This window comes from Ptychodera flava, chromosome 13, assembly GCF_041260155.1.
Source record: "Ptychodera flava strain L36383 chromosome 13, AS_Pfla_20210202, whole genome shotgun sequence".
NCBI classification, from domain to species: domain Eukaryota; kingdom Metazoa; phylum Hemichordata; class Enteropneusta; family Ptychoderidae; genus Ptychodera; species Ptychodera flava.
The window spans coordinates 19,653,467-19,679,218 of record NC_091940.1 but is presented as its reverse complement, the minus strand read 5'-3'; the positions used below and the strand labels follow the sequence as shown (position 1 = coordinate 19,679,218).

Sequence of the window (25,752 nt, the reverse complement as noted above, 5' to 3'; positions counted from 1 at the left end):
TAATGATGGGTGTTTGTGACTTTGATAAGCCAAACAGTTAAAAGGGGTATTGATAATAACATTCTTACTGAAAGGATGGATGCTGGAGACAATAATAGATAGTTATGATGTTTTCAAAATGTTATATCACCAGTACACCTTCTGAGGAGTTCAAATAGTGGTTAGAAAGGTATGAGGGAGGTTTGTTTCAACGTTCCATCATGAATTGTTGCCTGAAATTGTGGGTCTACCTCTCAAAAGGGTATATCTTGTTGCCCATGGATGTTGAATGTATTTTATACTAAATGTGAGAACAAATCATTTTATTGATACACATCGTTACAGGTTATAAGAATACAACCTTTGAGTGAAATTGAACTTCACACAATGATTCTTGTATTAAAAACATCAAAGTTAAGGAACTGCATACGGTAGATTCGGCTATGGTTGTGGCCGTCAATGTTTCCATCGATATACAACATACTTCCGATAACATTTTCTAACCTTTACGTTTTCAACATTCCTTTATTGTGCTCCTTTTCAGAATAAGAGACACTTATGCACACTATAAATACAGTGTACACGAACCATATAGATTTATTTTACTGTCATATCATGACACACAAGTGATAAGACACGACAGATAGTGTCAGTGATTTTGTATTCAGATGGAACTTCTCCTATCTGTCATGCTCTGGGCAGGATCAGTGTTTCGCTCCAGGAGACTTGAATCTTTGAGGGGTTATTCATGCCATCCCATGCACATAGGCGCTTAATCAACTGCTTAACAATGCTTCAGACATCTTGGATATTCAATGCATGGATGATTGTATAGCGCCAAGATATCGAATTTCACGCCACAGTATCTTGTTCCTGTTGATTTGATTGCATTATAGGGTGGCTGGCGTGATGTAGAAGACTTATGTTCTTTAAAAAAGGTTTACATACATGAGCCAGAAGTTCGAGAGAATTTATTTTATTGTATCTTCTTACAGTTTTGTCATTCAAGTGAGAATCATAATGTACTCATTGTGTCAAAAATTTTAAAAAAAGATGCCGAAGATGAAATAATTGCCCCAATTTTGTCTGTATTTCCTTAAATAGTGTTTCTTTCACAGAAAGACTGGAAACAGTTGACAATGTTATAGATACAGGGATTTTTACACAACTCTACCCTTTACAGTATCACCAATGTGTGCATGTATGCTGTGCAGGCTACTAGGTACGCCTTCAAGTGTATTGTGTATGCATCAGATTTTGTTGAAAGGGATCTGTGGGTGCTGACACCACCATTTCCCAAAGAAATCAATATTTGAAACATAGCAGCTGCCAAGTGCTGCTGTGAACTTCCCTCACTAAAGGTCATCATGCAAAGAAACAAACAGGATGAAATTTTTTTCCCTCAAATCAATACTTATTGTGACCAACTCAAGGCAAAATGAATACTGTTCAAGTATCCGGAGTTATTCCCATCCCGTGACACTGAGTCTGATTACCTAATCTGTAGTCGGAATACATAGTGTGTTCTTCAATAGTGAATCTGCAAAGTACTGGTTACTGTAAGTTTGTATAGATCTTGCACTCTAGGTTTATTTGAATTTCCATTTATAAAGCTCACTAATTTCATAGGTCATTGAAACATTTAATCATTGAACTTTAGGCATAACAAGAAATGCCCAAGTAATTAAATAATAAGCATAAATTACAAAAGGAATATACATAAGTTCTTTAAAAGTTGCTTCTTTGCAACTTAACAACATTCTTCCTTCTGGTGTTTAAATGGTGTTAGCCATATTTCATTCACTGTCAAAGTTGTCGGTACATAAAATCACTTTTTTTTGTGATTGAGCTAATAAGTAAACTTTGCCTTAAATTTTGCCTTGCTTGTGGTTCACAAAATGTTTATAGCAAATCTGATAATCCACTCAATTGTGATTGTGTATGTTTTTGTCCTGTCCACACGTATACTGTTGTATTTGCTTTGAAATCAAGCGATATTTAGTCCCCGGCTGGGATTTACTCTTCATTGTATTCAGGGATTAGCAAATAAGACATGAAAGATTCATGTTATTTGATCTTTCAGACATGCCAGCCATTGGCATCATTCACAACCTCGATATTTGGTATCTGCAGATTATAAATTATATGCTGCCACAGGCTGGAGATATATATCTTACGCATGGTACAATTTGTACATTCAGAGCAAGCCAATAGGTTTTAGATTGCCTTTGGGAAAGATTTATGGTATCTGAAGTGAAAAGAGTTTTATGGACTGGTGTAAGAGATGATTGGTACCCAAATCTTATCAGTGATAGATGTATCAGAATAGAACGGTTACTTTAGCATGAAACCTAGTAAATTCAAGCAAAATGCAAGAATTGTAGGCCCGGAATTGTATCTTTATCCAGAGATACAGTACACAAAAATTCAACACCAAACTATGCTTCTTAGCAAACCTCGCCATAAGTTTCATGTTGAAATGTTGAAAAGTTTTCAAAATTCTAAAGACATTATACCAGTATAAGTGTTTTTTGCATTATTATGTATGCATTATCCTTTATGCTGGTTAAGCTGGGACTCCTATTTCGTTTTTCAATATTTGACAATGGATGAACCAATCTTTTATCGTAGAACACATATTTTTGACAACTTTGCCGTGCTATCACAAGTTTACTTTTGCTGTAGCAGTATCGAATGCAGGTATCTCTTCAAAAGTTGTCCAAAAAATGTCCCATCTCGTCCCTGTCAGTTATAGTTTCCATTGGCTATCAAAATTATTTCTTGATTGTTCAGCACAGTCAAGGTCAAGTGACAAAAACTAGAGGTATAGCACCTTCATAGTGCTAGGAACCAAGGCCATAATATGATGAATTTATTTCGTCATTACTTTATACTAAGATTAAAATAAAATCACCGTCATCATCAACTTCTGAGGTTGATAGCAATTAGTGATGACAAAGTTTGCCATGCAGTCATAGCATAGACCAATGTCTGCCAACTAACGAGTAACTGGTATCTCAAAAGTGTTTAAAAACACATTCACATAGTTTAAACAATTATTGCCAGACTCAAATTTTTAAGTCGTGCCACATTCCATTCTCAGGCGCAGGCTAATCATGGCCAGCTCAGCCTATCCACGTTGATTATTGTGAATTGACTGACAACCAGGGCTGACTCTGAGCTGACACAATCTCACCAGTGAGAACCTCATTGAAGTTTCAGGGCCAACTCAGCAAGCCCACAGTAATCGTTTGAGCGGAATTCAAAGCAAGGTTGAAACAAACACTGTAAAAACTGCGTAGAAGTATTTCAAGCAGTCATGCAAGGAAGCATAATTAACCAATAAATGGTAAATGCTCTCCCATACTGACGCATAACATTCATCAATTCGGCTTGACATCATGATATGGCCAAACTACTGCACTGTCTGAGATATTCTTTTTTTCTTCCATAAGTTTGTATAACTCTAGTTTTGATAAAATGAGTGAAAAAAGAAGGTCATCCACATCTTTACTCAATCTTCCAAAACGTTTCTGTTAACTTGAAACCATCTGTTGCAGAGGAAGAACAAGGATATTTCCAAGACTGCTTTCCAGTAAAAGGCAAATACGATTTCGCTTTCGCTTTCTGCTTGTCATTGGATCACAGTGTGACTTCTGTTTGCTATAAGCCTACAAAGGAGTGTGAACCCTGTGCCATTCTTCATCCCTCAGCCATTTCTCCATCTATTGGAGTCCATCATATGGCTGGAGTTGAATTTTGATATTTACTGGATGTGTGTGAAAGCAGTGTTTTGTATTAAGATATGATGTAAATCAGAAAATGTTTGAAGGGTAGTGTATGCCCTCCAGAAGCCTGATACCTGCCTTTTCATATATTCTTGATGATGGCACATTTTCAGAATGAAATTTGAAACATCATAGTACAGCAGCGGCAAGCTTCAAATTACATTTCAAAAATGGCAATTTATCTTTATCTCTTAGACACGCAGCCCTGGCATCTTGAAGACACATCAATTTTGATTGCAAGTTGCCTCAGAGAGAAAAAAGTATTTTGTGACAAAGAACAACAGTGTTCTTGCGCTATCTTGATGGATCTACTAACCCCGAGTTAGCTACAATCCCAGTTAGTAAGCCTTGAACAAAAACAACTTTTTGCCGTTCAAACTTCTTTGAACAATTCCTGATAGTGATGATCACGATTGTTACTTTGTTAATAAATGTAGCAATGGGCGCCTGACATCAGGTGCTGTTGGTAGGAATTGACACAAAGTTTGTCTTTGTCTTTGTTCACCTATCTGTATTGCTACAGCTTGAGATTAGGGTTGATCCTTTAACAAATGATATTCATAAACATTTTTTCAGTGAGAACCTCAGTGGTATAGCAAAGCTACAATTTCAATTTTCAGTGTGAGTAAGTTCAGAAAGTCTCGTCAAAACTTTCAAACAAATATTTATTTTTGCATCTCAATGATTGAACTTCTTGCAAAAAAAAAAAAACAGATCTAAATTTGTTTTCAGCAATTTTTGTGTGCATACTTTATTTTATTTGTATTACATTTTCCTTAGATATAATAGTTCATATCTGTAACTTGTTTTTCTGCACATAAAACACCGTACTTACATTGCCAGGTTATAGTGTTATGATTTTGTGTTTGAAAAGAGATACAACACTGTATATCCCTATGCATAACCTACAGAGGGATCTGTTTCACCAGACATTTCATGACAAAATTTTTTCTCTTGTTATTGTAATATGTTTAATGTTATTGATAGTGATTTGTTTTATTTGTTGTTTGTACATAGCCCAACGTTCTAAACTCTCTTAACTGTCTTAAACGAAATCTGCATGTATTTCAATTGCCAAAATTCTGACTGCAATTTTCCTGAAATTATGTTGTCAAAATATTTGAATAATACATTACTTCAGTGGATATGGCACAATGTAGACAGTACATTTCAGTCAGCCTGTTTTATGAAACAAAATTACGGCAAATGATGAAATATTGCGACAGTGTCCCTGTGCTTTCTTACTTTTTTCAGCTGCGGCACACAACCATTGAGACAGGTCACATATAATGCCAGTTGTTGGTGATGATATTCTAGTTCATCAAATTTCTAGCACTTGGCACAATATCATTGCAATTGTGAACTGAAGTATTTTCAGAGTAGTCTGAAAATGCAAATTCTAAACTGCTGACAGCATAATATTCATATATCCCGTTAAAAGCTTTTCCCAAAAAAAGAAAATACTTCTGAAATGATTAAAGATGCCCTGAGGAGCTGTACTTATTTACATAGTGCATTTCATCTATCGTCAGTCTCTGCAAGTATGCTTATCAATTATTGGTCATTTGTGAAAAAAATGCATAGATGCCATAAATCATGCAAGTACTCCGCATTGGAGTTTCCATCTATCACAAGAACGACGCTGCAGGTCTTGCCATCTACCTATCTGCATAAAAATTTCCTTTTCTCGTTACCATGAGAGTCATTGCTGCAAGCCAAACAACCTTTGAGAGCAATTTCACCAGCCTTATTTACATTTTTGACGTCTTTGTTGATATTAATATGCTCCTTCTATATGAGAGACAGCGATTGCTTTTGAGATCACTTCCAAATATGTGTCCAGATGGGAATGCAACTGAACTTTTCAAGTGTAACCAAGGCTTGCAGCTGTGCTGACTGAAATTCACAAACTGCATAGAAATGCCCGTATTCACCAGTTCGTGTTTTGTGCTGAAAAAAAATCTGCCATTCTTGATCCCATTTATTAGGTAGAATGCGCCTTTTGGACAGATATCCAGACTCTCAAACTTTAACAATTCTTTTCTGATCTACCACTTGTGGGAGCTCATTTTTAAAGCTCTTAGAGTAAGAAGTATTTTCACCATCTTGGTTTTTGAAAATTCATTTTTCCCCCACAGAGCTAATACAAGGGTGGCAGCCATTTTGAATTTCAAATTTTGGTGGAAAGTGAAGTAATTTGTCTCCTAGTACCAAAATTTGTAACTGAACTTTTGGTGTTTGTGACCCCTGATTTTTATTCTCAATTTGGTAAGAGAATTTAGGAAAGTTTGAGCAAAAGTTTAAGTCCTTCACTTTCGAGGTGCATACTACCTTATTAGTAAAACAGTGAAGTGCAGTGACCTTCTTTAAAGAAACCGTATAACTGAAGTCACTGAATAGTGTCAACTACAATGATGAAACACCTTACAGGGTATAAAACTTCTTTGCAAAGAAGAAGTCCTGTTGCATTCCAGACAGCTTAAAGTCAGTATTTTGCAAAATAACTGAATTTCCTACTTGGAGTGTTGTACTCCGTGTGGTAAGCGTGTTGCAACAATGGACGAAGGAAATGAGCGGAGTTCCTCTGTCTTATAAATGGAATTATGTTTATGTTTAGAAGATACCCGCAATGGCCTTGCTGAGGATAATGTAATCGACTGATGTAGTGGTAACAATTCCATCATGCATGTTGAGATCTAAAACTTTTAAAATGTTCAATATCTCCTCTACTGTTTATTTCCCAGTCGATGAAATTTTCAACAAGGCCAACAATGTTTTTCTGAAGTCAGTTTCTGTCGTCACTGCATCATGCTCTTTGAAAGGGCTGGGAGCTGTTACTTTTGATTATGGTTTTACCATTTTTGTTTTTAATGTCAGCAACAGTCTGTTTTACTCCTCAAAGCACGGTGAGATGCACAGTATTCAGCTTGTCAACCCAGTGTGTACATTTGTAGACCTCATCGTTATTGTTGACAAATGAATTCCGGATTAGAATTCAACTATAAACAATAACAGTGCATTTTACACATACAGACGCTAACTTTGTTATCAAGCTAAAAAGTGGGTATTCAACCTACTTTCGGGACAAGAACAGGAACACGAAATTGAAAAGGGAATGTCAAAAAATCATCAAAGGTTAAAGTTACTGGCATTTTGAAATAAAAATACAAGTTTTTGGACATGCCTTTAATGCCTCAAATAATACTTGCAACTACTTTTTCATTCATCCACCATAAACAGAATAACCACTGACTGAGATTTCTTTGACTTTAGTGGTTTTCATATCCGGATGCAAACTCTGTATCAGATACTACAATTTCCTGGCACATACCGGTATGTAATGTTCATTGTTTCCTCTATGTATAGATTGCAACATGGCCGGTGAGCCACGGCCTGACAGACCTAAGGGGAAGAGAACAGTCGCTCAGGTCGCCACCAGTGATACAGCTATCTTCAGGTATGTGTTTTTTCATACATAAAGTGGATATTAAAATTACGCCTTAGCCTGCCAGTTTTCTCACAGGAATTAATTTGCTGCAGAGCTCCTCTGTTGTTAACTTTTTTTAGTTTGTTTGTTTTTTTTGCATGTCAATACACAGTGATGTCTTCTAGATGTTGTTCCTATAGACTTGCTATGATATTGGATTTACTGTACGGTAAAGGGCCAAGTAGCTGTAAATTTTTTGACAATAATTTTCACTGTTTTTCGTTTTGATGTCAACTACAGTTTCTTTTTTCTTCTCCCCAAAGCATAGTGAGATACATAGTGAGGCTTGTTAGCCCTGTCTGTACATGTGTACACTGCATAGTTCACTGCTGATAAGTGAATTGTGGTCTGGACTAGAATTCAAAATTTAGTGTATTTTACATGTATAGATGGAGTGACAACAATCTGAATTGTGGGTGTTTCAACATGTTTTGAGCTGTAGAACAAGACATTGCAATGAACATACAAAACTAAATATAAGTAAAAATATTTTCAAAAGATATAAAGCTGCTGGCTCTTTAAGGCATCTTTCCTTTAGGAGATCTATCAATGTCTTATGTTCACAATCTGATTTGAAATTTGAAAAGTCAGTGTAGCATCACCATGATTGTATGATTCACATAAGGTTTTAAGAAACTTGGGAATATTGAGTTGATTGACATCTGACATTTCATGATGGTTAAACAGACATGTTGGACAAACAAGTGATCTCTGTCTTGTCTTCTCTTGTTTACATCACTGTCCCTCTATCACATAGAGGGACTGTCCCTCTGTGTGATAGAGGGACTGTCCCTCTGTGTGATAGAGGAACCGTGTTGACATGTTTTCTGTTTATAGCAACTGTGTTTTTGCTGAGGTTCAGGAAGATCGGTAAATGGTTTGGAACCCAGTACTATTTCTATTGTCCTCTGATTCAATTCTGACGCCAGCCCCAGTTATACTTGCTGAACTACAAACCTTAAAGGCCCATGAGCTGCAACTCTGCGAAATTTGTCCAACCTCAAGATACCTCCTATTTCCTCAGATATTCTTGGCACATTGAACGATGTAGTCATTAACTATGCCTCAACAATGTTTGCCTGTGACAGAACAGGCAAGAAATTGAACACAGATTTTTGTTCATTTTAAATTTCCGGCCATTTCAAAATCTTGCCTTGTTATGTTAAAAACGGATAATTTTTTTGTCAAAGTGGAGTGAATCCCTTTCCCGTCCTTTTGATAGGTTGCATCATGTTGTATTTGTAAAGATTCAAATGTGTACATGCACCACTTATGCTGTTTATCATGCAGTTGTATGGAGGTGGCCATATTTGGGTGCGGCTCCCGTTTATTATTTGTCTCACCTAAACCTCCCCATGCAGTCCCACTCAGTGGATTATTATACTTGAGTAAACATCTCTGAGTAGGAACATTTATATGAACTAATTTTAATCTAAGTATTGAATCATGAAAATAATGCCAAAGGTTGTAGCTCATGTGCCCTTAACAAAAATACTGTTGCAATTAGCATCAGCAATTAACTCATGTTGATTGTATTTTGAAAAGTAGAAGTGTATGTCCTGATTGTGTTCTCACGCATGCCCGCACACTGCCCTCTAGAGCTATCGCCCATGCACACATTCACTCAGAAATTGATAAAACTCCCATCCAGCTTATCTCTCTGACTACACCCAGTACAGATTGTGCATCAAGGAGACGTGAACTTTCTTTCTAAATGATGATCGGAATGCCTGACTCAGATTGGTTCAACTTAGAGTCATATATATATTACTTAGAAAATGCCATCCTGTAATATTGAAAAGGTCAGTGACTAATGGATAGAAAGTGAAAAAACAAATACACATTTACACGATAACTACAATCAAGGAACTCCACATGAACTTTCCATTAATATTAAGTCCCTGATCAGCGTAGCATGTCTTCCGTTGTCAAGAGCTGGTTTATCAGCCTTGGTCTACCACTATATCCCTCCCAGCATTCTGTTCCGTAAGAATTAATTCCACTCAAGGATATTTTTTCCAGAACAGAGCTGGAAAAATAAAAGAGTCGGAGGAAGAAAGAAAAGTGCTTGTATGTCATCTTTTCTTTTTTGCTGTGAAGAAGCAAGGAAATTGATGTTGTTGCCTTGGTTACTGCATGTATGATTCTCATGGCTGCAAGATGTTCTGTGAAACACGGTGTGGTATTTTCGTCATCACCGATTCTTCAGTGACCCTCCTCTGGTCAAGTCTTGTATCTTTGAATGCCATGGTGTGGAAAATACACTGTTCAAGATCAAAACTGGTTACTTCGGTGAAGTGTAAATTTGATGTTCTAAATAGCCAGCAATATTCGCTACATTGATGAGATATTGGACAAATGACGTACCAAATCAAACCATAGTCTCATGGAAATAAGTTTTCAACTGGAAATTCCAGTGTATTGGGTCCTCTCTTTCAACTGCATTGAAGCAGTGGGATGTAAAATTGTAACTCAATAGGAGAAAGATTATTATATTAGTAAATCTTTGCCTAAACTGCCGTAGTAAAAATAAAATACTCCCACAAACTTCATCCAAAGACACCATAAACAAAGATGTTATTTCCCCGTATAGAGCTGTATTTTAGTTTTATGAAGTTTATAAATACACGAAAGTATTTCAGAATGGTCTTGATATTTGAAGAATGTTCAAATGCCCGAGTCATCTGAAGTTTGGCTCTCGCGTTCCTGTCTTCATTATAGAACACTTTTTGCATGCGAGTGTAAATCTTCTCTCCATGCGAGTCTTGACGCATTTATGTCTGCTTCTTTGGATGAAATTTATGTGCCAACGAATTTTGAGGGGAATGCTTTAAAAGGCGTTGTATGCAGGAGACAGTGCACAGCATATCCACCTCCTCGTGTCAAACTGACGTCATTGTGGCAGTAGTCTCAAGCTATCATGCAACCTGACATTATTATCCATATCATTATCTTCATATTAGTGAAATTCTTTGAAACAGGAAATACCAGTCTGGCAGATAGAAGCCAAAAACAATATAATATACTAAAAGCCAGAAATTGTAGAGATATGTCTCTCATATGACTGGCAATACTAAGTGCCGTACAGAGCTGTATATATGGATTCAAAGTGTATTTGAAAATGCCAGTGTGAAGTAGGTACGATCAATTATTGATAACGCCATGAAAATAAGATAAAAGAAAATAAAACGTCAGCTCAAAACATACCATAAATGATGGAACCAAATTTATTCACTGAACTAGCTCCTATGGAAGCTAAATTTTGTCAAATTATGCAGAAATGGATTTAGCCACAAGCTTGCATGCGACATTTCCACAAGCCATACTTGTTTTCTAACCCAGGCCAGAGTAAATAAAGTCTCTGTTATGCGTTCACTGAAAACTCTGAAAAGTAGGCAGGTAAGCGGTAAAACAACACGCAGAAAGAAATTTACAGAGATCATGGGCTTTAAAAGATTTTGATGCTAAGGTACAGCTATATAATTTTGTCAATTACTGATTAGGTTTGGTACCTTGTTTCTAAATTCACCCTTTTATTTTTAGACTTGAATTACTATTTGGTAACATCTGACAAACTAAAACAACATCAAACTCAGCAAGCTGTGTGCGAAGAAACTACCGGTACTGGTTTTTATCTTATGAGCAGCTATCAGTTTGACTGATGAAACCCTATACATGAACAGAGCTTGAACCAGAGAAGGGGCAACATGGAAATCCACTGAGATGTGAAAACAGACTGCAAGTTCAGAATTCATTTTCCTCATTCCGTGATAAACGGTTATGATCTTTATTGACATTCGCTACAAAGACAACTGAACTTTCAGTCAGGCCACACTATTCTTTTGTCCCATCTCAATGGATTTCCATGTTGCCCCTTGTCTGGTTCAAGCTTTGTTTGTGTATAGGGTTTCACCAGTGAAACTGATAGCTGCAGATAAGATAACAAAGTTTCCAGCAGACAGCTCACTGAGACTGATGTGTGAAGAAAAGTACGTGTTGTTTTTATTGGAAAAATCCAAAATCTAGTCACAAATGGACGATAAACAAAAAATTTACTCACTGTGGCCCTACTTCTTGTATATTAAACCCAAGCAGTGGCAATGCAACGAAATTCAGAATGTACAAAACGATGCCTCTGTGCATATTCGTCTTTAGATAGTGTGATGTGTTACCAAAAGCTACGATGCCATGGATTTAGCGAAGCAGTTACCATTGTTAAAAACACATGCAATGACGTATGTGTGTGTCATCCCTATATTCTCCACCCTGTAGCCTATTTTGCTTTTCTTATATACTGGCTCTCACTCAGTATAAGACCCTTTGAATTGGCTACATCATAGATAACAAAACAAGAATATCAATTTAATTTGTAAAGTTGTACAGCTCTGTGACCGATGAGGATGTACACATCTGCAACGTAGTAATTTAGAGAGTCTGAGGAATGGTTTAATTAGCTAACAAAAAAAAGGATGGTTTCTGAAGAGACTGGTTTTAAACAATCATCAACGACCTTAATAATTTTGTCCTGGCAGTGTTAGTCTTATATTGAATTAAATTGGAAACCGAACTTCACGTATTCTGTCGTCAGTCGAATTGCCGATGAGTTGTCCGTGATTGTTTCGGTAAATCACTCAAGGCTGATCAGAGCCACTCTCTATGAATCCACAATCCACAATCTTGCCTCATTCAAGGCAAAAATACCATTCTACCTTGTTTGACATCAGGTAAAGACGCCGTCGTTAAATTTTACTGCATCGTAAAAAGGCTGTTTATCTGTTTCTGACTTCTCCTTTAATACGTCTCTGCTACACAAAAAACTTAACCCAGATAAAACTGCGACAATATAAAGGGGAAATTTTCATGCCCCAATTATGTTTGAAATTATTTAGCTCATAGTTTGCCATAGACTATGTAATTTTTTGTTTTATCACAATTTATTACATGGTGGTACAATATGCTATATTCTAATTGTAACACAGTTTTTATGTATACATATAAATATTCATATTATAATCAAATTAAGGGCCACTAGTAGCTGTAACCTTGATGATTTTTTTCACTTTTTGGTCGTGCGTGTCAGTTGCAAGTTCTTGTCCTACTCTACAAAACACGTTGAAACACCCACTGTTTAGCTTTTCGACACACCATCTATACATGTAAAATTGCTCTGTTGTTGTTGACATCATAATTCAAGTCCAAACTAGAATTCACATGTCAATGATAACAAATTCAGTTTACACGTACACAGGCAGAGTTGATAATCTGAATACCATGTATTATCAACATGCTTTAAGAATTAGCCCAGTAGTTGACACTACAAACTGAAAAAAATTGCGAAAAAAACCATCGAAAGTTACAGCTTCTGGTCCTTTAATACATAATAATAAACACCTGAAACAGATGTGCAGAATTGCATTCTGCTGTGAAGTTTGGTTTTTGAAAAAATAACCCTGGGATGTTCCATCTCCATGAATTTTATCTTTTTGTAAATTGTTCACCTTCAAACAGCAAATGCAAAGTGACTGAGTTTTCCAGCTGGATATGATGTTAGAGTGTTCATTGCCTGTAGTCATCATTCTGTGTTTGTGTTCAGCCAAAAGTTGATAAGCTTGAAGATGGCGCAGCATTATCTTGCTACGAAACAATGCCTGCAGTGTTAACAAACAACATAGTAACAAAGTCATGAAACCCGCTCTTTTAGAATTCTGTTCATATTCAACTCAATTTCATGATAAGAAAACTACCACTTTGCAAGCCAGGGGCCAACACAATTCCATCGTCATTTTGTTATTAAATATTTGTAGCCAACTTTGTAACCTCTGGCATTTTTTTAGCTCCGCTGTCAGCGACGCGGAGCTTATCAAATAGGTTGATTTTCCGTCGTCGTCCGTCGTCCGTCGTCCGTCGTCGTCGTCGTCGTCCGTCAACAATTGCCTTCTCCTCTGAAACTGCAAGTCCAATTGCTTTGAAATTTTATATGCAGTTCACTTGGGGTGACCACACTTAAGTTTGTTCAAATCGTGGTGAAATTTGCATATTTGTATTTTTGGGGCAATTTTTGGTGTTTTTGGTAAAAAAATCTTCTTCTCTGAAACCGCTTGTCCGATTGCTTTGAAATTTGACATGCAGTTCACTTAGGGTGACTTCAGTCAGATTTGTTCAAATCGTGGTGAAATTTGCATATTTGTATTTTTAAGGCAATTTTTGGCATTTTTGGTAAAAAAATCTTTAAAAATCTTCTTCTTCAAAACTACCAGTCAGATAGCTTTGATATTTGGTACATATGTCCCTAGGGATGATCTATTTCAGATTTGTTCAAATTGTGCAGAAATATGCAAATTTGCATTTTTAAGGCAATTTTTGCCATTTTTGGCCAAAAAATGTATTTCTCAAAAAGTACTGGTCTAATAGTTTGAAATTTGGTATACACGTTTCTATAGATGAACTGAGTAATATATATTGAATTTCTGATGAAATCTGAAATTTTGTATTTTTGGGGCAATTTTTGCCATTTTTGGTCAAAAAATGCGTATTTCCAAAACTATTTATCTGATAGCTTTCAAATTTGGTATACAGGTTCCTACAGATAAAGTACATGATATTTATTGGAATTGTGATGAAATCTGCAATTTTGTATTTTTGGGGCAATTTTTGCCAATTTTGGTCAAAAAATGTGTATTTCCAAAAACTACTCGTCTGATAGCTTTGCAATTTGGTATACAGGTTTTTACAGATCACCTTAATGATATTTGTTGAAATTATGATGAAATCTGCAATTTTGTAATTTTGGGGCAATTTTTGCCATTTTTGGTCAAAAAATGTGTTTCTCAAAAATTACAGGTCTGATAGCTTTGAAATTTGGTATACAGGTTTCTACAGATGAGTTCAGTAATATATAATGAATTTCTGATGAAATCTGTAATTTTGTATTTTGGGGGCAATTTTTGCCATTTTTGGTCAAAAAATGTATTTCCAAAACTACTCATCCGATAGCTTTGAAATTTGGTATACAGGTTTCTATAGATGAACTAAATGATATTTATTAAAAAATAATGATGAAATCTGCAATTTGAATTTTTGGGGCAATTTTTCCCATTTTTGGTCAAAAAATGTGTTTCTCAAGAAAAGTACTGGTCTAACAGCTTTGAAATTTGGTACACAGGTTTCTATAGATGAAGTTATGAACTAAATTTGATCTCTTGAAATTAAGATGAAATCTGCAATTTCATTTTTTGGGGTAATTGTTGCCATTTTTGGTCAGAAAATTTTATTCTCAAAAAACTACTCATCAGATAGCTTTGGTTGACATGTTCTTAGGGATGATCGGATGTCATATATTCAAAGTATGATGAAATCTTCAATTGTGTATTTTTGCAGCTTATTTTAGCCACTTTTTTCTGGCCTCTGCATTGAGCTATCAAAGATTTCCACCTTCTTCATCAACATGTGTAAAAAATAGTTATTCTTTACATAAACACAGCGGAGCTATATCGGCCGCTAGGTCGCTTGTTTCTAGAACTATGAGTGTTATATGAATTCGAATTTCTGTACTTCACACCCAACTGTCTTGATCTCCAATGACAAGTGGTTTTACTTCAATGAATACAAAGGGTAGCCAATCAAGCAGCTTCCCTTATGTGTAAGTGATTGCTGATTGGTTGATACATTTCCGTGGACTTTTAACACCCATGCACAATGAGAAGTAGGTGTTTTCTTAAAGCCAGCAAGCAAGTAAACTAACAGGAATGTGAAAAACTGAGTTTGTTGAGTTACAAGTATGGAAGAATGATATTGTGCACTCCCAAAAATACAAGAAACCTGATGCAATCTTGGTGTCATGCCCATCAACGTCTTTTGAATTTTCTTCTTGTCCTTTTTTGCACCAGAAGAACAAATCCTCAGGGTTTGTTATCACCTAAGGAGATAACTCGTTTTAGAAATTGATGGCTTCATGTCACAAACCTGTGAATATATGATTGTTCAGCTATTCCTTGCCCCATTATGAGAGATGACGAATGATGAAATGAATTTCCCCAAACGTGAAATCGAACTCAAGTAGTTGAAACGAGTAGAGATACTATTTAGTCTGCTGCGGAGTTGCAGAGTCAATCAGATTACCATAAAGGGCCAGCAACTGTGTCTTTTGATTGTTTTTTTCACAATTTTGTTGTTAATGTCAACTACAGTTTTTCGTTCCATGCCCCAAAGCATTTCAAAATACACGATGACAGTATGCAGTATGTCAATTTAGCCTGTACATGTGTAGACTGCTCCATTTAATTTGAATGTAAACAATAACGGTACATTTCATACATATAGACGCTGTGTTGACAAGCTAAATAGCTTTGTTGAGGAGAACAAGAACTTGCAATTGAGATACAGAACAAAAATTGAGATACAGAACAAAAATAGTGATAAAAATGATCAAAAGTTACAGCAACTGTCCCTTTACATTTTGTGAAAAGTTACACGAAAAAACTGGAAAGTGTGTCAATCAGAAGCAGCAGTTTGATCAATTCATTCTTCTTGCATTTCACTAAGTGTATTGTGATTGTTGAGCACTGGTGTTCAATCAGCAATATGGCATGTTGCAATCACATTGAACCATTCTTGTTATCAAGCTCTCAAGAAATGACTCTCAAACACATCAGCTTTGACAGCTGCTTCTGAAGGTATCCCTAAACACCAAGTCCTCTCATTTTTCAGTCAAATCAGTCGCAGTTCTTATTCTATCATGGCATGAAACCTATAAGTGACGAATGCCATGAGAAGTGCCCTGAATATTCCAAATCCCCATGAGATTAGAAATGTATCATTTTCCATAACAATATCCACGGATCAGAGGAAATTCCTAATGTAATTGGTTCAGAGTATGATGAAAGAGAAATTTCTCAGTTCCCATAATCCTTCAAGATGTGATTTCAACCAAAGGATGATTCTTTGTGGCTGCTCAATAACTTACATAAATTTTCTTTCCATTGTGGTGTGACTGGAGGTGTATCAAAAGAGGGTACAGTATCTTCTCTAGCACCTCAGTCACGATTCGGAAGAAGACTGATTTTTATATGAATCATCAAACAAATTGAAATAATTTTAAAATATCTTTACATCTTGATATCGTATACTGCAGAGGCTGTAACTGGCAGTGAGGTATATCAAAGCCTGAATATGACAGTGTATTTCCCTATTTCCATTCTAGCGTCTGTTCCGGACAAGGTAGTTTCCGTATATGATAAATATTAGCAATAAAATGAACAACATTTTGATGACGGGAAAGAGAAGTGTAGTGAAATTGTACTGCGGTAGTTTATTTTCAATGGGCATCTGTTATCGATGGTGTACTCTGCCACCTGACATTACCTGTAAGGGAATGATTTAAAAGTTAGGAAGGGGTATATATTTATAGTGGTACACATCTAGTTCTACGTACATGGATACTTGTCTAGTTCAAACTATGCCTGTCTTGTTTTCCATTGACCATTGAATTTTTAAATCCATCAAAAGAATTCAGTCTCTGCTTTGATAATCTCATCAGCAGCATTACGTCAAACCATCGGTAGTGTCATTTGTTACAGTAAATATACCTGTTGGTTGTGGATATTGAGAAAATTTGTCAATCATTTTAGTGTAATTTGATACTACAAGCTGCTGGCTGATATTGAACAGAAAGTGAATATCATATAGGATTACTTGTTTTAAGGAGTGAGTTTTTCCCCACATGTTGTCCATGCTCAGTATCAACAAATATATCTGTGTTTTTTTCGTATAGAATCAATACCATCTGCCAAACTATTGATATTCAGTACATTGTGTGTAGACAGGAAGTCTAAATTCAATTGTGCCTTGGAGTCGCTCAGGTAGTGCTGTGATGAATTCTTCCTGGTCGCTTTGAAGAATATCGTCGTCTCGACTTCTGAGGCGTCTTGAAGTGTTTAATGGAGTGTGGGGAAACTCCTCATCTTGAAACTTCACGTTGTTCACAGCTGGGGTGAAGGGAGGAAGCACTCGCGGCAAGATCAAATCTTATAGCAATGTGTAGTCATTAAAAGTGATTTTGAGATGGATGGCGTGCTGGCAACCAAGCACTGCGATTTCCTCATCCAGTTCCGCATCCGAGGACATTGTCAATTTCCTTTCTGGAAGAATGAGGAGACACTCTGATAATTGTCAACCCTGCAGCACTATGTGGTAAAAGATATGTGTCATAGTAATTAGCTAATCATGAAAAAAATTTAAGCAGGATATGTGACTTTATACTCTCAGCCAATAGAAGAGGAGGACAAAAATCATGTGACTCCTTGGCAGTGGAAGCCAATATTACCTGCCGTAGGTTGTCAGAAACCTTGTATCAAGCTCTCCAAAATAGATCAGATTGCTCACTGAATATCTGGATGTATTGAAGAAATTTTTTCAGTCAGTTGGATTTATTGAGGTTTTGTGAGGTTATTGTTAGAGTTACTCCTTCTATGCAAAGAAAAAAATCATTACAAAGTTGGTGAAATTGAAGAACGTATTTGTTTGTGTACACTGTGTGTTTTCATGTTACATAGACTGGTGCTTCTCCACCCAAAAAGTATGAACACCGTCTCAACACATGACAGGCTACTTCAGTACCAATTAAATTTAATTAAATTCAAACAGGTTTCCTAAGATATTGACAAGAGGGAAAAACTGGCCATGTCTGTTGTTCAGTCATGGAAATTTCCAAACAGAAAAAAAAAACCTGTAATTTGCTGCACTTTGGCAATCTTCGTTTTTTCAGCTGATGATCCCATGATAGTTCTGTGATCGTTTTGGTAAGGAAAAGTGTTTACTGTAAGTGGCATGAATGATCTAGTTCAAATGTCGAGTTCAGCTGCCGAGTCGGAGGAAGAAATGAAACAGGTGATTGTTGATGGAAGGTGGCACTGCCAGATGTGTCACGTTGTGGACAAAGTGGAAATGATGATTAGAAGACAGGGCAATGGAAATGAATCTTGCGACGGTGTAATAGATGATAACGATGGTTGATTGGATTTCGAAGGCGGCAGGAAATTGGTCAATTCTGGCAAGCAGTGTGAAAAATTTTCACCAGATGGAAAGATAAAAACTGATTACTATCAATTATCTGTAAGTTAATCAGTGCTTCTGTGGTGGAAAGGATTGAGGTCAATGGCCTTGAATGACTTCGCGGTTGAAAAATGAAGCCTTTCGCTGATGAAGTGACACCCATGGAATGTTGCAATATCATGCATCAAAGAAGCACATCCTTATGTCATTAGAATGGTTGATAACAGCAATATTTGATACTTTCATCATTTTTATCCTGGACAAATGCATCGTCTTCTCCATCTCCATAAAGTATAGTGGAATACAAAGTACTAGCTACGCCAAAGACGGTACATTGATTGTTGAAAAAGTAGTTGTAAGCAACAAATTTTGACATCATGCGCACATTCAGGCTATACAAAGTGAACACTCCATGTTAAGGTTGTATGTGCCTGAAAAGTGAAAGACTTCAACTTCTGCTCAATCTTTCCTCAATGAAACTTTCAACCATTCTTTTACCAAATCAGGAATCAAAACTTGGGGTCACTGTGCAAATCTTGGCACTAAAGAAATAAATTACCCAACATTTACTGATGTTTTAAATTCAAAATGGCCACTATCCCTGAGTTTATTCTTTTGGGAGAAATAGAATTTTCAATTTTCAAAAACTAAGATAGTGAACATTTTTCTTATTCCAAAAGTTTTAAAGATGATCCCCAAGAAGTGTTAGATCAGAAATTGAAAGAACTGTAAAAATTTGACAACCCAGATATGTGTCCCTGATGCCCATTCTACTTTAAACTTTATTTTTAGAGTAGGACAAGAAACCGTATTTTACAAACACAACAAAAATGGTTGGAAACACATCAAAAAACATCAAAGTTACAGCTAATGAAGAGCTATAAAATGTTGCTGCATCATGTGGCGAACAGAGTACCCAGAGAAAGAGAGAAATTTTCTGTTATCTACGACTGAGTACTGTTATTACTAGTACTTTGATATTTCGATAACTTCTCTGAGTCAATATGTACATATGTTTGCTGATTGTACATGTATATATGATAAAGAGTGGTAATGCGAAACAATTTTCTTCTCCAATTGTTTTAGAATAACTTAATCATTACTTTTAAAGTTCACGGTACATGAAAGATCATATACGGTAACGCTATATGTGGGAGAAATAAAAAATAAATTTGTTCCAACTGAGATGTATGGCAGCCTTCACCTGAAAATGAGGAAATAATAGAGTTCTGTATCTGAGTGGTTTGATATCTGACTGCGTGTCGTGTGACAGCTCGACATATTGATGGAACCGTTCACACAGATATAGCTAGTCTGTTATGTTGCGTCGTGAATGCTTTTTGAGCATAAAAGGCTTTGGATAATCTCTCATACTGTGTCAGTGTCACAGAGAGCATGGCCCGGATCAGCTGACCCCAGAATAGCAGTGTCAAAGGTCGTGCTGCTGGCTCTGATCAGCAGGCACAAACGATAATAAATTGAAAACCTTTCAGACTAGTGAATATTGTGTGGCTTGAAGCCTATGAAATACATCTCTTCTGGAAAGAAAAATTATTGCAGGGGTGGAAGAATGGAATCTGTGAGTGAGATTGCATTTTTTGAAAATACTTCATCGTTTCTCCGTCAGCCGACCATAAGAGGAAACCAAAACAGCGCCTGGTGTCTGCACGATTCTCATCGTCAGTACGTTTGAATACAGCTTCTTTTCACAGATTTATCCCAATGCGCAGCTTTTCCCCAAAGTCATTATCTTGCGTCAACATATTGCTGCTACGATTCAACACAGGCATAAATCAGCATTTAAACTCAGAAAGAAGACTCCCTTGACTGATCTGTTTAGCCCGACGTACCGGAGAGAGACGGTCATCTCTCAGAGGAGACTCATGATATGAAGCATGGCATTTAGAAATTTATCTGATCCATATGGAAATCTTGTCAGAGACTCTCCTTCAGGGAAAATAGCTTTGTCTCTCTTCTTTTGAAAGGTTTCATTAAACATTCATGGTATTATGTTGGTATATATGTGCATTGTGTAGGCTGTATCTAGCGGGAACTGTCTCCCCTGAACAGTCAATGCTATCCATGACTTGGCAGTTTTACTACCTGAGATACTTTTACCAATTTATCCTACCACACCCTCTGTCAAAAACAAAAAACTAACATCGAAGTGGCCATAAACTGAACTTTTCTTCAGATTTCAATGTACAGTATTAAACATCAGAGATTTATAATCCAGTTTGACAAAACAAAAATCTCTCCAAGGAAGGCAACGGCATACAGTATTTGTTCTTGAGTATTTTCCAATATAAGGATATATATATTTAGGGTACCATACACCTGTCGTGATCAAAAAGCTGTTCTGCCAAAATGTCCTTTTGAACACAAGAGAAATCAGTCACAATTCTTGGCCAAGCTAAATGTTATCCTGCAATTAATCTTAGAATGTGAAGCAATGTTGTATTGTCACTCCATCTAGTGCTAGAGTTTACTCAACCATGACTGTAACCAGCAAACTCATCTTCCACTCAAAAAGTCAACCACCATAGCTCCCTTCAAAATCCCATGAACATCTCAAAGTCTACAGGATGGTTCAAATTGTGTGCTAAAGGTACACTGCGCCTGTGAAAAGACACTCAAATCTCAAAATTTTAACAACGCTTTGCTGCGTAGTATGCTGCCTGTGAAAGCTTGCAGTGTGAATAAGCTTTTGCCATCTTGTGTTTATGAAAATCAAAAGCGATTGCAGCCATTTAAATTTCAAGTATTGATAACATTTTTGGGTAATTTATGTCTCTTGTGCTAAAATTTTCATGGTGGACCCTTGAATTTTATTCTTGACTCATAAAAGAATGACTTGAAGTTTCCATGTGGAAAGCTCGAGAAAAGTTGAAATCTTTCAAACTTTAGGCATATACTTCCCTAATTTAGCTTTTTGTCAGATAATATAATATATCTCAGGTAGGTGTCAGTTTCCACATGTACAGATCTGCTTGAAAAAAGTGGTTTGATGCAAATGTTATTGTGATTCAACTTGAAAGTGAATGTGATCGCAATTTTACAGTATGACTGTCAATCAGAGTACCAATTCTTGCATAAAAGAGTCTTTCTCAGATACTGAGGGATGCTGTTGCCATGGCTCCCACTCAGTTTCAAAGCTCATTGAGTGTATCTTTGTATACTTTGACTCATTCACTGCCAGTTCCCCTGCACACACCCACACGTTTAAAACTCTAGTCAAAACTTTTTTGTGGTGACAGAGATAGCGCTGTGTACTTTAGGACTGTTGCTATCTCCTGTCCATTACTACATCAGTTTTCCCGGAACAAAATGCAGTGGTTTTGTTTGTTCGAGATCATATCCTCCAGTGTAGGGATGAAATCTAGTGTAGGTGTAAATTGCCCGTGGGGTCTTTGTTTTAGCATTCTGTGAAAGATACGAATAGCACAGATAGAATCAAAAACAAGACACAGACTCAATGGTGCCTCTAGCTACAATTCCAATGCATCAGAGTTACATGCTGTTTATTTGTTCTGCAAGTTAAATGACAGGAAGAGAAAGATATTTCAAATGGATTTTTTTTTTTGTTATTTATCAAAGTTGCTGAAATCTATAGGTTTATGTGCTGTGTAGCCCCTGCAGGGATTAGGCTGAATTTAGGATGGAAAGACTGGATGGTATAAAGGTCATCAAAAAAGTTACCGAGTGATCTAGTTTTGTATACTTCCTGAAGGATCAAACAGACTATCTTGAATATGTACCGCGCCTAGACCTTTATGGGTGTGGATGTGTATATTGTATTTGTACAGTACCTGCGCTGTTCTGTATGGTGGGGGAGGGGGTGTATATTGTCTCTGTACAGCCCTGTATGGATGGAGATGTGTATATTGCATCTGTACAGTACCTGTACTGCCCTGTATGGATGGAGATGTGTATATTGCATCTGTACAGTACCTGTACTGCCCTGTATGGATGGAGATGTGTATATTGCATCTGTACAGTACCTGTACAGCCCTGTATGGATGGAGATGTTGCATCTGTGCAGTACCTGTACTGCCCTGTATGGATGGAGATGTGTATATTGCATCTGTACAGTACCTGTACAGCCCTGTATGGATGGAGATGTTGCATCTGTGCAGTACCTGTACTGCCCTGTATGGATGGAGATGTGTATATTGCATCTGTACAGTACCTGTACTGCCCTGTATGGATGGAGATGTGTATATTGCATCTGTACAGTACCTGTACTGCCCTGTATGGATGGAGATGTGTATATTGCATCTGTGCAGTACCTGTACTGCTCTATATGAGGTGTGTATATTGTATCAGATTCTGTCAAGTACCTGTACTACCCTACATGGATTGGGATATAGAGTCTAGGTTTGGGCACTATAAATTAACCTGTTCACCCCCATTCCCTGAGCTATGGCCAGTAGTTGGTAAAAATGCACGTTTCACATTGTTGAAGCTATCGTGCTATGGGGAGTTGTATGCCATTGTACATTATAGAACCCAAACGTGTAAGGCAAACGTGCATGACTAAACACTGTAAAAGTCTACACGTTAGACATTTTAGACACGTTAGGTCCGTACACGTTAGGTTTGCACGATACACGATAGGTTAGCATGATTGGCATGGTAGATTTTGACCGATGTTGAAAACCTAAAATGACATACACGTTAGACATTTTAGACACGTTAGGTCCGTACACGTTAGGTTTGCACGATACACGATAGGTTTGCACGATTGGCATGATAGAAATTGGAGTCATGTGAAGAACCTAAAATGACATACACGTTAGACATTTTAGACACGTTAGGTCTGTACACGTTAAGTTTGCACGATACACGATATGTTTGCACGATTGGCAAGATAGATTTTGACTCATGTGGAGAACCTAAAATGACATGCACGTTAGACATTTTAGACACGTTAGGTCTGTACACGTTAGGTTTGCACGATACACGATAGGTTTGCACGATTGGCATGATAGATTTTGACTCATGTGGAATTTACGGAGCTAACGTGTCTAAAATGTCTAACGTGTATGTCATTTTAGGTTGTCCACGAGTCAAAACCTATCATGGCAATCATGCAAACCTATCGTGTATCGTGCATACCTTACGAGTACGGATCTAACGTGTCTAAAATGTCTAACGTGTATGTCATTTTAGGGTCTCCAGATAAGTTGAATGGTACAGTCATGATGATATACGCGTTAGACATTTTAGACACGTTAGGTTCGTACACGTTAGGTTTGCACGATACACGATAGGTTAGCATGATTAGCATGGTAGATTTTGACCGATGTTGAAAACCTAAAATGACATACATGTTAGACATTTTAGACACGTTAGGTCCGTACACGTTAGGTTTGCACGATACACGATAGGTTTGCACGATTGGCATGATAGATTTTGACTCATGTGGAGAACCTAAAATGACATGCACGTTAGACATTTTAGACACGTTAGGTGCGTACACGTTAGGTCGGCACGTTACACGATAGGTTTGCACGATTGGCATGATAGATTTTGACCCATGTTGAGAACCTAAAATGACATGCACGTTTGACATTTTAGACACGTTAGGTTCGTACACATTAGGTCTGCACGATACAAGATAGGTTTGCACGATTGGCATGATAGAGTTAGACCTTACCGTGTTTGTAGGCCATCACGTGAATCTTGAGACATATCGTATAACGTGTCGACCTAAGATTTACGGAGCTAACGTGTCTAAAATGTCTAACGTGTATGTCATTTTAGGTTGTCCACGAGTCAAAATCTATCATTGCAATCATGCAAACCTATCGTGTATCGTGCATACCTAACGAGTACGGATCTAACGTGTCTAAAATGTCTAACGTGTATGTCATTTTAGGGTCTCCAGATAAGTTGAATGGTACAGTCATGATGATATACACCTTAGACATTTTAGACACGTTAGGTCTGTACACGTTAAGTTTGCACGATACACGATATGTTTGCACGATTGGCAAGATAGATTTTGACTCATGTGGAGAACCTAAAATGACATGCACGTTAGACATTTTAGACACGTTAGGTCCGTACACGTTCGAATGGTACCACAGTCGTAGTCATGATATACACGTTAGACACTTAGGCACGATAGGTGCATCCATGTTTGGCGTGCACAATACACGATAGGTTTGCACGATTGGCATGATAGAATAGGACTTATTTGTACGCCCTGAAATGCTATACATGTTAGACATAGGTTCTCTGCACGATACACGATAGGTTTGCACGTTTGGCATTTTAGGCACGTTAGTTCCGACCTGGCATACACGTTAGACATTTTAGAAACGATAGGTGCGGATATGTTGGGTCTGCACGATACACGATAGGTTTGCAAGTTTGGCTTTTTTGGTCACGTTAGTTCCGACCTAACATGTCAAACATGCACTACTAAAATGTAAAAATGTCTAAAATGAAAAAATCCCGACTTCTGGCCATGGATGCATTCCCTGTAAACAGGTCCACACTCACCATTGATAACAGTAGGTTTGGCCCAAACCATGGTGATGAAAGGGTTAAAACTTGGTTTTTCAATTTTGTACATTAGTCGTAGACACCAGTGTGGAATGAATAGCATCAATGTTCCCATGGTATGATATATGTGTATATTACAGTATAGTGTCCAACCTGAGCTGGGTACATTGATGTAAACTATTGATAATAAGCCAACGTCAGATTTATATACATAGACAATATTCACTGATGCACTTTGCTAGAATGAATCCTATTAAGTTTTGTATTATAATTTATATCAGATGTATTACCGATACAGCACGCCAAATGACGTGTGTCCAAAACAGTCTCTAATTGGCAATATTCTTGAGGCTTCTTTATATCCCTTCGTTGTTGATTTATATGCTGATTTCACTTTTAAATCTGATTGATTGCTTTCATTACGTCACTCATTTGGAAAGACACTCTCCTGAAATTGGCCAGTTGATGAAATAGGTCACGTCTGTACCGAATCTCACTCAGCACTGCATAACGAGACAGATTGCAAATTTATGAACATGATAACTGTGAACTGAAGTTCCTTAAATTTGTCAAAATGAAATGAGATCAGTGTAAACACACTGATTGTGTGAGATAGATAATATGTCAGAATATTGTGCCATAAGATATTAATATTATCCCTGTAAACAGTTCCACAATTACTGTTGATAACAACAGACTGTTATGAAACCATGTTGGTTGATCAATTAACGTGACACAGATAACAGCCTTCAATAGAATTTACGTATTGGTTTAAATGAACAAAGATGTTGGAATTCCTTCTTTATCAATACACGCAATAAGGTTTGTTGCCTCACATGTGTTTTAATTAACACGGCCCTTAAAGTAGCAAGCGCTTTGAAATTGAAAGACTTGAATTTCTGCTGAAACTTTCCTCAGTGAAGCATTCAACAGTTC

General features: G+C 37.0%; 1 protein-coding gene across 10 annotated transcripts in view; it reads left to right on the top strand.

The window, feature by feature from the left end:
- LOC139147741 (RNA-binding Raly-like protein) overlaps positions 1 to 25,752 on the top strand; it is a 133,722-nt gene that overhangs the window by 91,005 nt on the left and 16,965 nt on the right. For all 10 annotated transcript variants that reach the window (XM_070718914.1, XM_070718917.1, XM_070718913.1 and 7 more), the window contains one exon: positions 7,134 to 7,224. In XM_070718914.1, the coding sequence (XP_070575015.1) occupies positions 7,134 to 7,224 (91 nt within the window). The remainder of the gene's footprint in view (positions 1 to 7,133; positions 7,225 to 25,752) is intronic.